Raw genomic sequence first — 12,470 nt, forward strand, 5'->3', positions numbered from 1 at the left:
CCATACACAAAAATTAACTCAAAATTAATCAAAGAGCTAAAAATAAGAATGAAAACTATAAAACTCTTAGGTGAAAACATCGGTGCAGGTCTTCATTTTTCATAGATTAGACGGTGGTTTCTTAGATATGGCACCAAAAGCACAAGCAACCAAAGAAAAAATACATTGGACTTTATGAAAATTATTTTAAAAATTGTGTCAAAGAACACTTTCTATAGAATGTAAAGACACCCCCACAAAATGGGATAAAAATTTGCAAGTCCTATATCCTATGTGTCTGGTATCCAGGGTATGTAAAGAACTTTTATAATGCAATAACAAACAACTAAATTAAAAACTGGGCAAAGGGTTTGAATAAATATTTCTCTAAAGAAGATGTTCAAATAGCTAGTAGGCACATGAAAAGATGTACAACATCACTAATTATTAGGAAATCCAAATCAAAACCACAATGAGACACTGCTTCACACCCACTAAGATTATTATAATTAAAAAAATGGAAAATAACAAGGTGGAGAGGATGTGAAGAAATCAGAACCCTCATTTAAAATAATAGAACCACTATGGAGAATGGTTTGGTAATTCCTGAATAAGTTAAACATAGAATTATCATATGACCCGTCAGTTGTACTCAGAAAAATAATCGACAACAGGTGTTTATTTTTTTTAATTGTCTTTTATTTATTTTTAATGTTTTAAATGTCTATTCATTTTTGAGAGAGAGGGAGACAGAGTGAGAGTGGGGAAGGGGCAGAGAGAGAGGGAGACACAGAATCTGAAGCAGGCTCCAGGTTCAGACTGTCATTGCACAGCCCAATGCGGGGCTCCAACTCATGAACCACGAGATCATGACCTGAGCTGAAGCCGGACGCTTAACCGACTAAGCCACCCAGGTGCCTGACAACAGGTGTTTGAACAAAATTTTGTACACAAATGTTCATAGCAGCTTTATTTACGGTAACCAAAAGGCAGGGATACCCAAAAGCCCATCAACAGATGAATGGATAAACAAAAAGCAGCATATCTGTACAATGGGATATAATTTAACCATAAGAAGGAATGAAGTTCTGATATGTGCTTAAGATGAATGAACTTGAAAACATTATGCTAAGTGAAAGAAGCCAGACGCAAAAGGCTATATGTTGTATGATTCTATTTATATGAACTATCCAGAAGGGACAAAGCAGGTTAGTGGTCACCAGGGCCTTAGGAGATGGGAAAATGGAAAATGACTGCTTAATTGTTACAGGTTTTTTGTTTGAAGTGATGAAAAAGTCCTGGAACTAGATAGTGTGATGGTTACCCAACATTGTGACTATACCTAATGCCTAATACTGTACACCCTAAAATGGTTAAAATGATAAATGTGTTATTTTACGACAATTTTTTAAAAAAGTAAATGAGAAAATATTGTTTTCTCTTCTCTGTTTTCTGAAAGAAATGTATTTATAGCAAATATATATGTTCATAGCAGCTGTATTTAGTTGGGTAGTCTATACTGTGGTAACCAATAGAAAAAATATCAATGGCTTAAGGAACAAGAAGTTTCTTCCAAGATCACCTTGAGTTTTATAGTAACACTGGTTAGCGGACTTTGTTCATGGCCACCTCTGCCCTGCTGCTTGTGTTCATAAATAAAGTTCTATTAGAATACGATTTCCATTTTTACATATTGTCTGTGGATGCTTTCATACTACAGCAACAGAACTGAATATTTGCAACAGGAGCTCAATGGCCCACAAAGCCTGGTATATTTACTCTGTGGCCCCTTCCAGGAAACTGTTGGCCTTGCCATACCACGTCAGCAAGGAAGAGGAAGGGTATGAAGAGTACATGTGGAAGGTTTTTATAGGACAGGCCTAAAATGGCACAGAACACATCCACTGGTTTTCCACTCAACCACACATAATTATAAGGGGAAAGGAAATATAATCTACGGGGGCGCCTGGGTGGCTTAGTAGGTTAAGCGTCGTACTTCAGCTCAGGTCATGATCTCACGGTTCATGAGTTCGAGCTCCGTGTCGGGCTCTGTGCTGACAGCTCAGGGCCTGGAACCTGCTTCTGATTCTGTGTCTCCCTCCCCTCAGCTCCTCCCCTGCTCACATTCTGTCTCTCTCTCAAAATAAAGATTAAAAAAAAATTTTTTTAAAGGAAATATAATCTACCTGGTGCCCAGGAAGAAGGGAATTTTGGTGAGTAACTAGCAGCCTCTGCCACAGCAAGCATTCTCCATAATAGTCCCAAACCAGAAATACTCTAAATGTCCATCAATAGAATGAATAAAAAGTCATAATGCATAGAGTGGAATACTATATAGCAAAGAAAACAAACTGCAGCTACATAAATCATTAACATGGGTAAATCTCATGGACTTAATATTGAGCAAAAGAAGTCTTCAAAAGAGTAGATATTAGTATATTTCTATTTTTATCAAGTTCAAAAGCAGCAAAATTAAGTCACATTTTTGAAATGCAGCCATAGTGGTAAAACTGTAAAGAATAGAAAGGGAATAATTATGACAATAGTAGCTGGCTCCTGGAAGTGAGAAGAGGTTGTAATCAGGGATGGACGTTAGTGATGCTTCTAGGTGGCAGTGCTGCCACTTTATTTCTTAATCTGCAAAGGGTTTGTTTTGGTATTTTCTTTATCATTTATTCTGTCTTTCTTTTTAAGTTTATCTTGAAAGAGAGAGCACGCACCCATGCAAGCGGGGGAGGGACAGAGATAGAGGGAAAGAGAGAGAATTCCAAGCAGGCTCCATGCTGTCAGTGTAGAGCCCAGCGTGGGGCTTGATCTCACAAACCATGAGATTATGACCTGACCTGAAACCAAGAGTTGGGTGCTTAGCCAACTGAGCCATGCAAGTGCCCCTATCATTTATTCTTTAAACGAAACTGAATATATGCTATAACTCAGGGACTTTTAAAATGCAAAATAAAACAAAGGGCCCAGAAACAGCGTTTTCCTCAAAGTTGAACTCTAAGAAGTTATTTTACCATGAGATATTGACTGATGGATGGACATAGACCCCCCTAGATGTAAATAAGATATGCTCCATTATGTTCAGTTCTGTGTGTGCAAAAATATATGTATGTGTTTATTTACATATTCAAACATATTTATGAAACTTATCAGCCTAATGGATAATATTCTTAACAGCACTTTTATTTTTTAAATGCGTATTGTCTTTGTGTGTGTGTATAAATTTAGAGATGTGTAATTCTATGAATATGCATAACTATATGTAATTGTTGATATGCTTAATATTAAATAAAATTGTATAGAAGAAATGAACATAATTAAAAGCTGATATTTAGCTTCCCAGAAACTTAGTAAGGAATAGAATTTAGAGTATCAAGAAAAAGGAATAAGCTTGTCCTATGTCTTAGAGCAATCGTTCTTAACTATTAGCAGTCTCATATCCTTTTAGAATTTGATGAAGACTATGGCTCTTTTCCTTAGAAAAATGAATGAGCACATATATACACATTATTGTGCCTGCAGCTATGACGGAGACTCACATTCATGAAGTACAGTAAAACCTTGGCTTCCAAGCATAATTCATTCCAGGAACATGCTTTGTAATCCAAAGCATTCGTATATCAAAGTGAATTTCCCCATAAGAAATAATGGAAACTCTGATGATTCGCTCCACAACCCAAAAATATTCATATAAAAATGATTACAATATTGTAATATAATATAAAATAATAAAGAAAATACAAAATATAAAGAAAAATAAACAAATTAACCTGCACTTACCTTTGAAAACCTTCATGGCTGGTGTGAAGGAGACAAGAGAGAGGAGGGTTATTATGTAGAATGACTTTCATTATCACTAATGGATGTTGACTATAGTACAGTATTAATAAACTCTTGTCAGATACTATGTTTAATGTTACTGGCAATAAGGCAGCAGAGGAAAAGGTCTATATCTGCAGGCAGCCTGACCTAGAATGAGGCAAAACATTCCTAAGCTTCCTCTTGTATGGAAAAGCAAAGGACTGTCCATAGGGGCTTTGAAGTGACAAAAAAATACACTAGTGCCAGCTGTGGGCACCTTCCCACATTCTGAAAAATCACTGATTTTTGCCAAACACCACTGCTTGAGACTGAGTATCTGAGCATAGCAGATGATCACCCACAATCCTGAAGCGAGAGAGAGAAAAGAACCATTGGCTCAGTTGTGATCATGTGACATTGGGCATCACATACTACTTGTATTGCAAGACATCGCTCATTTATCAAGTGAAAATTTATTAGAAATGTTTGCTCATCTTGCAGAACAAGTTACTCACAATCCAAAGTGTATCCATGGATGCCGTGCAAGTCCCTGGACCCTCTGTTACAATTCCTTCTTTAAATTGTCCCCATCAAATGTCACCTGTCTCCACTAAATTTTTGATAGAAATATCAAAACAGAATAAATAATGTTCAGGTCTTCTATAGTAGTGATTACAGAGATAATGATGTTCTTTCACTGCTGAGCATTTCTTCTTCCCTCTCACCTCACCCACAAATCCCTTTCTGTTGGTCGTATCCATGTTTGCCCATTAATCTCCCCTCACCTCACCCAGGACTCTGTCCAGACAGTTGTAGGAGTTGTGAGCTGCTTTACCTCCCTCCCTTCTCTCTGTGCCACCTATTCCAGGTTCTGCCACGAAAGTAATCTCTCCAAAGACCAGGTTGTTGTTGTTTTTTTTTTTAATTGTGTTTGTTGCTGCTGTGTTTTACTTTTGAGCCACCTAGCACAATGTTTAAGATCAGTTTGCCATACAAAATCAAAACCCAGCCTTGTTCTTACTAGCTGTGTGATACTGGACCTGGGGCTTGACCTTCCTTACCTAGAAAATGAGGGCAATAATATAATTTAAGGACTGTTGTAAGGAATAGTGAGATAATGCATGTAAAGTGATTTAAAGTGATTAGCAAGGTACAAGGACGTAGTGATGCTCAATAAATACTTCCTGAATACATTAAATATTTAGCCTTGAGGTTTCTAATTTAATGCTTTTGCTGATTCCATGCTCCTCATTCCTTCCTATCACAATACCACCGCCTGCATTAAATCTTTTTAAATCCTATAGCGATATGTGATCTCTTCCACTTCTTAATTCCTCAGACTTTTCTGTTTATTATGGTGGAAGAGCTTAATGGTGAAAAACTCTGGGATCAGATTATCTGGACATGAATATTGGCTCCTTCACTTAGTAGCTTTGTGGCCTTGGGCAGGTCACATAAGTCCCCTATGGCTTATTTTGCCTATCTGTAAATGAGATATAAAACTGAGTATCTATTGCAAAGGGTTTTTATGAGGATCAATATAACTAATTTGTAGAAATGGCAAAACTAGAGAGAGAGAGAGCTAGAGTGTGGATACAAACAGAACAGACAGGGAGAAGGGACTGGCCACAAATGCACGTAAGGGAACTTATAGGGGTGACGAAATACTCAGTTTTATAAAATATGTGTTAGAAGTTCATTTTTTTTAAAGTTTATTTATTTTTTTGAGAGAGAGAGAGCACAAACAGGGGAGGAGCAGAGAGGGGCAACAGAGGATCTGAAGCAGTCTCTGTGCTGTCAGCAAAGAGCCTGATGTGGGTCTTGAACTCACAAACTGTGATTTCAGAACCTGAGCTGAAATCAAGAGTCGCCTGTCAACCGACTGAGCCACCCAGGCCCCCTGTGAGAAAATATTCTAACCCTGGATTGTAAAAAGAAACAAGTGAATCTCATGACAAATATTTTTAAAACTGGGTTGTGGCCATGCTTTCATAAGCTATAGAAATCTACTCTTTCTCAAACTGTATGCTTAAGATGGTTAAGTTTTATGGCATTCAAATTATAATGAAGCTTGTTTTAAGTGTATTTGTTTATTTATGCGTGCATGCTGGAGCATGAGCAGGGGAGGGACAGAGAGGGAGGGAGAGAGAGAGAATCACAAGCAGGTTCTGTGCTGTGGGTGCAGAGTCCAATGCAGAGCTCAAACCCACGAACCGTGAGATCATGACCGGTGCTGAAACCAAGAATCGGATGCTCAACTGAGCCACCGAGCCACCCCATAAGGCTGTTTTTAAAAAAGATAAATGATATATGGCAAAGGCCTAGAGAAGTACCAGGCACACACTAAGCATATTGTTGTGTCTGTTAGCTGTTATTACCTTATACTGCTTTGGGTTATTTATGATTACCAGATTGTTTAGAGTATCTCGTGTTCCTGCTCTCACACCTTCCTTCCCCTGCCCTAAACTAAGTCTGAGCTTAATCCTGGCAATAGCCCTTGCCCATGATTAGGTACTTGCTAAATATTTACTGACTGAATGCACTATACGTAATGGTGGAGTTTATGTCTAGTATGAAAATGTATTGGTTTGGGTTGAGGGTCCCACAAACTTGTGTATACAAAGAGGACTGAATTGTGCATTTAGGTGGCTCATCCTTCACCTCAGTACATAATAAAGAACAGTTAGTATTGAGTATAGCTTTTGAATACCAAGGATCACGGTGATTGTTTTGATGCTAATCTCTGTAGATAGAAGACTCTTGCTTTCTCTAGACCTGATTTTCTCTGGTCACACCTGAACGGTGCCATTCCCAGAATTATCATACTGTACTCTTGGCATTTGAGGGTCTGGTATTCCCTACACATCAAAGCTATCTTGGTCTTACTTGAATAGTTACGCTTCCCTTAAAGAAAAAGTACATCTTCCCATATAAGTTCTTTAAGCAGCCTACACAATTGTTACCCAGGAACCAGAAGAAAAACTGTGAATGAGATTCTAACAGTCTTCGAAGGAAAAGGAGAAGAAGAAAATTATTATTAGAAATAATATCATTAGAAATAATAATAATTAGAAAACAAACAGAAACGAAAAACCTTTCTGTCCATGCCATCTCATTGAGCACTCCAGAGGAGAAAACTAATTATCAACTCAACATTGTTTATTAGAAAGGAACAGAGACCAGATCAGCCCTAGAATGGTTACGTAAGCATCTCTTCCAAGCAGGCATTTGTTTTAGCCCAGTGTCTAGTTCTTTGAAAGAAATATTTAAGATTTATGCCTACCTTGAATGTTTTGGGTTTAACTTAGGGGCCTAGGTGGTACAAAGTCCTGGGCTCAAAGAGAAGAAAGATCTCTTCTTAGGATAGGGAAAGGGAACAAAATAAAGCAATCTACCTTCTTGGGCACTTTCACAGTAAACTCAAATCAGCAGGAAGATGACAGGCCATCAGGTTTAAAAACAAAACCACTAGCCAGTCTGTTACTGCACAGATGTACTTTTTTTAAACAAGATACTGTGGATCTCTGATGTTTACAAAATCAAAACAACCCACTGAGTTTTTCCATCTGCCATTGTTTCATTTCAGAGAAAAGAAATAGCTTACTTTTCAAGCTTGGGGATTTTTGTAATGTTTAATATATTACTCAGAATGGATTTTTCCATTTCCTTTTAGTGAAAGCCCAATTAATTCCTTTATTGTTCATACAGGGACATTGGCAGGAATTAGAAAAGATGCGTCCACATCTCCTATGACAACAGGAAGCCAAAAGGAGCTTGTAATCACAACCACATCATCACTGCAGCATGACACTTCCCGGTAAGTGGTTTATTTTCTTTTAATGTTTTTTTTTTTTTTTTTTTTGAGAGAGAGAGTGCAAACAGGGGAGGAGCTGAGAGAGGGGGTTTAATATTCTTTAGGTAAGAGCATTTGGGAGGAGCTACTTAATACGGAGTGGAAAGTCTTGACAATTCTTAATAACCGTTACTCAGAAGAAAGGCCTTATGTGGAAGCATCTGGATTTGGCCAGGTTGAACTCATGGAGCCCTTTCCTTTATACATGCCCTGCCTTGATTGAAACTGGTTATTGGCAAGGATTTCCAAAGAAATGCAAAGCTAATCCTATCATTCATCAGAAAATGTGCTTAGCAGTAGGTCTTTCCCAACTTATCACAGAATGGTTATATACTTTGACTGTAAGTTTAACTAATTGAATTAATTGATACTGAAAATTATGGTGGGTTTTGTATTACAGTTTTAAAGGGTCTGTCAACATTTACTGATACTAGAAACATCTGAAGAGTTAGTAGTTTGATCAGCCTTTTCTGGAGTCAGGAAAGAAATAGGGTATTAAAATTTCTTACATCCAGTAAGCCGACTGCCATATTATTCATTTAAAGCTGAATATATAAAGATCAACACCAAAAAGGCATAGTTTAGGGTTTCTTGGTAATACTATTGTTTGAGCCTTAAATTCTCAACATCTTATCAGATGAATATAGATTTTAAGACTCCATTTTAATTATAAAGGCCTTTGGGGAAATAACTCTAATGTAGAAGACAGTAATAATGGTTGCCATCTATTAGCATCTATTATGTACCCAGCACTTTTTATGAATTATCTCATTTAATCTTCATCACTGCTTTATAAAGAGGTACTGCTATCATCCTCATTTCTAAAATTAGGAAACTAAGAGATTGACTGACTTGTCTAAGGTCACCCAGCCAATAAGATGTAGAAGTTGCATTTCAGACTCCCAAGTCCATCATCTTAAATATTGTAATTGTTGACAATGACAGCCTCCTTATTTTGAAGGTGACCCTCAATTGAAAGAAAATTTAACCAGTTTACCACATTCTTTGTCCATTACTCCTTTCTTTTATTTTTAATGCTGCCATTATTAGCATTTTCCAAGTACCCACAGGGAGCTGTCGTTCTGAAATGTTGCGAGGGCTCCCTCCTTGGACCACTTAGCAGTGTGGCTGAATGCTTGTACTCAAAGGTCCATCTCAGTTGCCTTGAGGGCTTCCTCTGGAGGAGGTACAGGTAAAGAGGAGAAATGATCCAGATTTTCTGGGGCACCTGGGTGGCTCAGTTGGTTAAGTGTCATACTTCGGCTCAGGTCATGATCTCACAGCTCAGGTCACGACCTCTCAGTTTGTGGGTTCGAGCCACCCGTCGGGCTCTCTGCTGTCCGCACGGACACCACTTTGGATCCTCTGTCTCCCTTTCTCCCTCTGCCCCTCCCCTGCTTGTGCATGCATGCTCTCTCTCAGAAATAAAAATAAAAAAAGAAATGGTCTGGATTTTCAATCTTAGTGAATTTTCCTATTGAAGATTAAAGTGAGATCCTTAATGCTACTTTAATGTGTTTTTGATGATTGCATTTCAGTTTAGAGAGAAGCATGAAAAGGAAGAATAAAATATTTCCCCAGTAAGAATTTTGTAGAACATTCTCAGCACACGTTTTCTGAATGGACCATATCAACTTTGTACAATTTTACAAGCCCAGGTTAAATTTGCTGTGAAGACTCATATTTACGCACCGAAAAAAAAGGATTCTCTGTTAGTTCTTAATACTGCAAATCAGCTGAATATAGTTTCTCAAAGGTTTCTTAAATAATGAGTACTTGGCTACATAAAAACGATGTGCAACACACTGGACTTCATCCTTAGAAGTGCATGATGGCATATCATAGGTCTATTATACAAAGAGCAGAGTTGAAAAAAAAGATCCAGTACTATGAAAATCAGTTACCAGGAAGGCACAGTGGTTGCTTTCCAGACTTCAGAATCAGGATTATTTGAATTATTTTTATTTCAAAGTGTAGAAAAGGAATTTTTTATAGACTACTTTTCAGTTACACACAAACTCTTAACAAAGACAAAACTCAGTTCTTCATCCTAACAAACCTTTGAAGGTACTGAGAACAAGAGCAAAAGCCTGTCCCCCCCTTAATTCTGGGAATTTTCAAAACTTGCAAAAGAGGATGAGGGTGGGACAGATGCTGGTGGGAAAAGGTTCTTGTTTATTCTCCGATAAGCACTAACACCTAGAAGAGTCCCACATGGTTCCATGTGCAGGTGATAAAACCAGGCGTGCAAAGTCATCTTTCTCATTCACAATGTGGGCTGTTAATTGTTCTTTCTGCTGCCTGTCAATATAATGTGAAATTTTCATTCCCCATTCAAGATGGAAAAAGTTGTGGCTGAAAATGTTAACATTTGCATTTTTATTTGTTGATTTATTTAAAGGACAGCCTCTCCTGCAGCAATCCATCACTTGGTGACACCCCAAATATGAATAATGTATTGTAGACTTGCGGTTACAATGTGTAATAAGTGCTAGAGACAGTAAAGGAATGTTAACTATGTTGCAAATGTAATATTTATTGACTCATAAAGTTTATTGCTTTCAAGGTTCAATAATACTGACCATAGGACATTAATATCGCTTATCCTGATTTTAGCTGGGCACCTTTATATGTAGAAATATTCATCTATCTCATGCTAACAAAATAAATACGTAATTTACAGCACAAGCAAAGGAGGCTTTATAGTTTTCTGTGCTGAGGGCTGCGGTGCTTCTTTGTCTGGCCTTCAGCATTGGTCACACACCCCTGAGCTGTCCGAGAGAGTGAGCGCGGCAGTCATCTTGGCACAAGAGCGTGGTGCTGTGGCACCAAACAGTGCCATGCATTTCTGCCTCACTGGCACAGGTAACACCTCACAAACCCACTTCCCCTGGAGAGAGGACTAGAGGGCTTTCCTCCCTGTCGTTCTGAACACCTGGTGGGGGGTGCACCTATGATCAGAGAGTTCAACAAATACTTCTCCTGCCATGACCCAGAGTCAGAGTTTACAGATTCCACTTGATCCTCTGGTCTCCAAGGTGAAACCAGAGCTGGTCAGGTTACCAACCAATCTGTTATGAGCACAACTGTTACTGATAATTAACCCTTTTGTGCCTTCCAGAATTAAGTATGCCCATTGCCACCAAGAAAGATCATTCAGGAAATATCTGACACCCAAAGCAAAAGAAGTCATGTTAATTAGCAACCATCAGCTGTAATTGTCATCCCCATTAAGATGCAGAATTATGTATTTCTTCGTTATAAATAACCTTTCTAATTGTACTTGATGTATGCCAATTTAATCAAAAAGTATACTTGCAACAGACAGATATTTGCATTAATGTAGCTTTGGATCTTCAAATTTTTTATTTCAAATTTAGTGAGAAAAAGCATATTAACAGCTGGATATTCTTTATATGTGGGTATATTTTTCTATCTAGGTATGGAGATCTAATATACTTTATATTAAAATGAAGACAGTATCTTGTGGGATTGTTCAGTGAAACAGAAATCTTGTTGCTTTTTAAAATGCCAGCGAAGTTTCTCTCTCTCAGTCATATGACAACTCTCATTGGTAATTGTTCCAAACTGATAAACAGAGGCGTATACCAGGATTACATTCTCAGTCCCTGGTGTAAAAAGTAAAAGTGATGCGATTTGGGGAGTGTTGGTGGGGGTCCAGAGCCAAGAAAAAATTCTTGAAATGTCTTTGTTGCAAAAAGGTGATTTTATTAAAGCATGGGGATAGGACCCTTGGGCAGAAAGAGCTGCACTGGGCTGGTAAGGAGGGACTGATTATATACTATGGAGTTGGGGGAGGTCAAGGCAAAAGGGAGTTTTCCAGAAGCACTTTCATATGCTAAAGAAGACTCCTAAAATACTGGAGGCCTAGCTATTGTCAGGCTAGGGTTGTTTTTCCCTCTAGTAAGGCATTAACATGAAGACAGTAGGGAATTTCTGGAGAAATGTTATACTCTGCCTGTCTCAAGTATTTGTCAACGGGCTGCAAGTTATAAGGAAATTTAATTTTACCTGCCGTTTCCTTCTTGCCTTTGTTAACTTGGGGCTCCAGGAAACTGAGTCTATACATTTCTGGAGATTACGCTATTTATTGATTAGATTGCCTTTTTCTTGTAATTTACTAAAACGTTTGTAAACTGATGGAGACTCCTGTGTCCTGCATGACTGTGATCTCTATCAGTTAACCATTGTTTTCTCCCTTTCCTTTGGTCTTGGGCCACCAAGAGTGCCTGAGGAATGTCACACATATCCCACCTAGGGGAGCTGTGGGAGGTGTTAGCTTGCCTTATGCTCCATAATCAAAAGGCTTCTTTCTGTTGTGTCCTGATTCATAAGACTTAAGGCTGATACTGTTGCCCTCGTGTGTGTGTGTGTGTGTGTGTGTGTGTGTGTGTGAGAGAGAGAGAGAGAGAGAGAGAGAGAGAGAGAGAGAGAGAGATGTGATGTGAAGAGAGAAAAGCAGATCTCACCAAACTATGCCCAATTACTGAATTTGGGGAGCTGGAGCTATAGTTGGCCTATTTCTAGGAAGTAGTGTTCACCTCTCTACTCCAGCTTTTTTCAAAGAAATTAGTTTTTTACCACAACACAGAGTTGAACATTTTTATTTTGTTTTGTTTGTGTTTTAGATATGTTGGAGAGGGGTGGTTTCGTGGAGCTTACTGTTTGTTGCGGGGGTAGGAATACATATTTGAGTACATATTTTCAAAGGTTTAATAGCGTCTTTGGGGGCTCTTAAAAAATAGCTCAAAAATAGCTAAACTTGTTCTTTTTTTTTATGACTGCGGTTCTTTGCTGTCAAACCCTATGCTTA

General features: G+C 38.2%; 1 protein-coding gene across 15 annotated transcripts in view; it reads left to right on the forward strand.

The window, feature by feature from the left end:
• The window catches only part of KIAA1328 (protein hinderin), a 356,080-nt gene that overhangs the window by 278,703 nt on the left and 64,907 nt on the right, over positions 1-12,470 (forward strand). For 14 of the 15 annotated variants that reach the window (XM_045041344.1, XM_019815187.3, XM_006938856.5 and 11 more), the window contains one exon: positions 7,492-7,600. In XM_045041344.1, coding sequence (XP_044897279.1) covers positions 7,492-7,600 — 109 coding nt within the window. Of the gene's footprint in view, positions 1-7,491; positions 7,601-9,174; positions 11,596-12,470 lie in introns of those variants that run through there. The other variant, XM_045041343.1, reaches the window with a different exon arrangement.

Source organism: Felis catus, chromosome D3, assembly GCF_018350175.1.
Source record: "Felis catus isolate Fca126 chromosome D3, F.catus_Fca126_mat1.0, whole genome shotgun sequence".
Classification (NCBI taxonomy): domain Eukaryota; kingdom Metazoa; phylum Chordata; class Mammalia; order Carnivora; family Felidae; genus Felis; species Felis catus.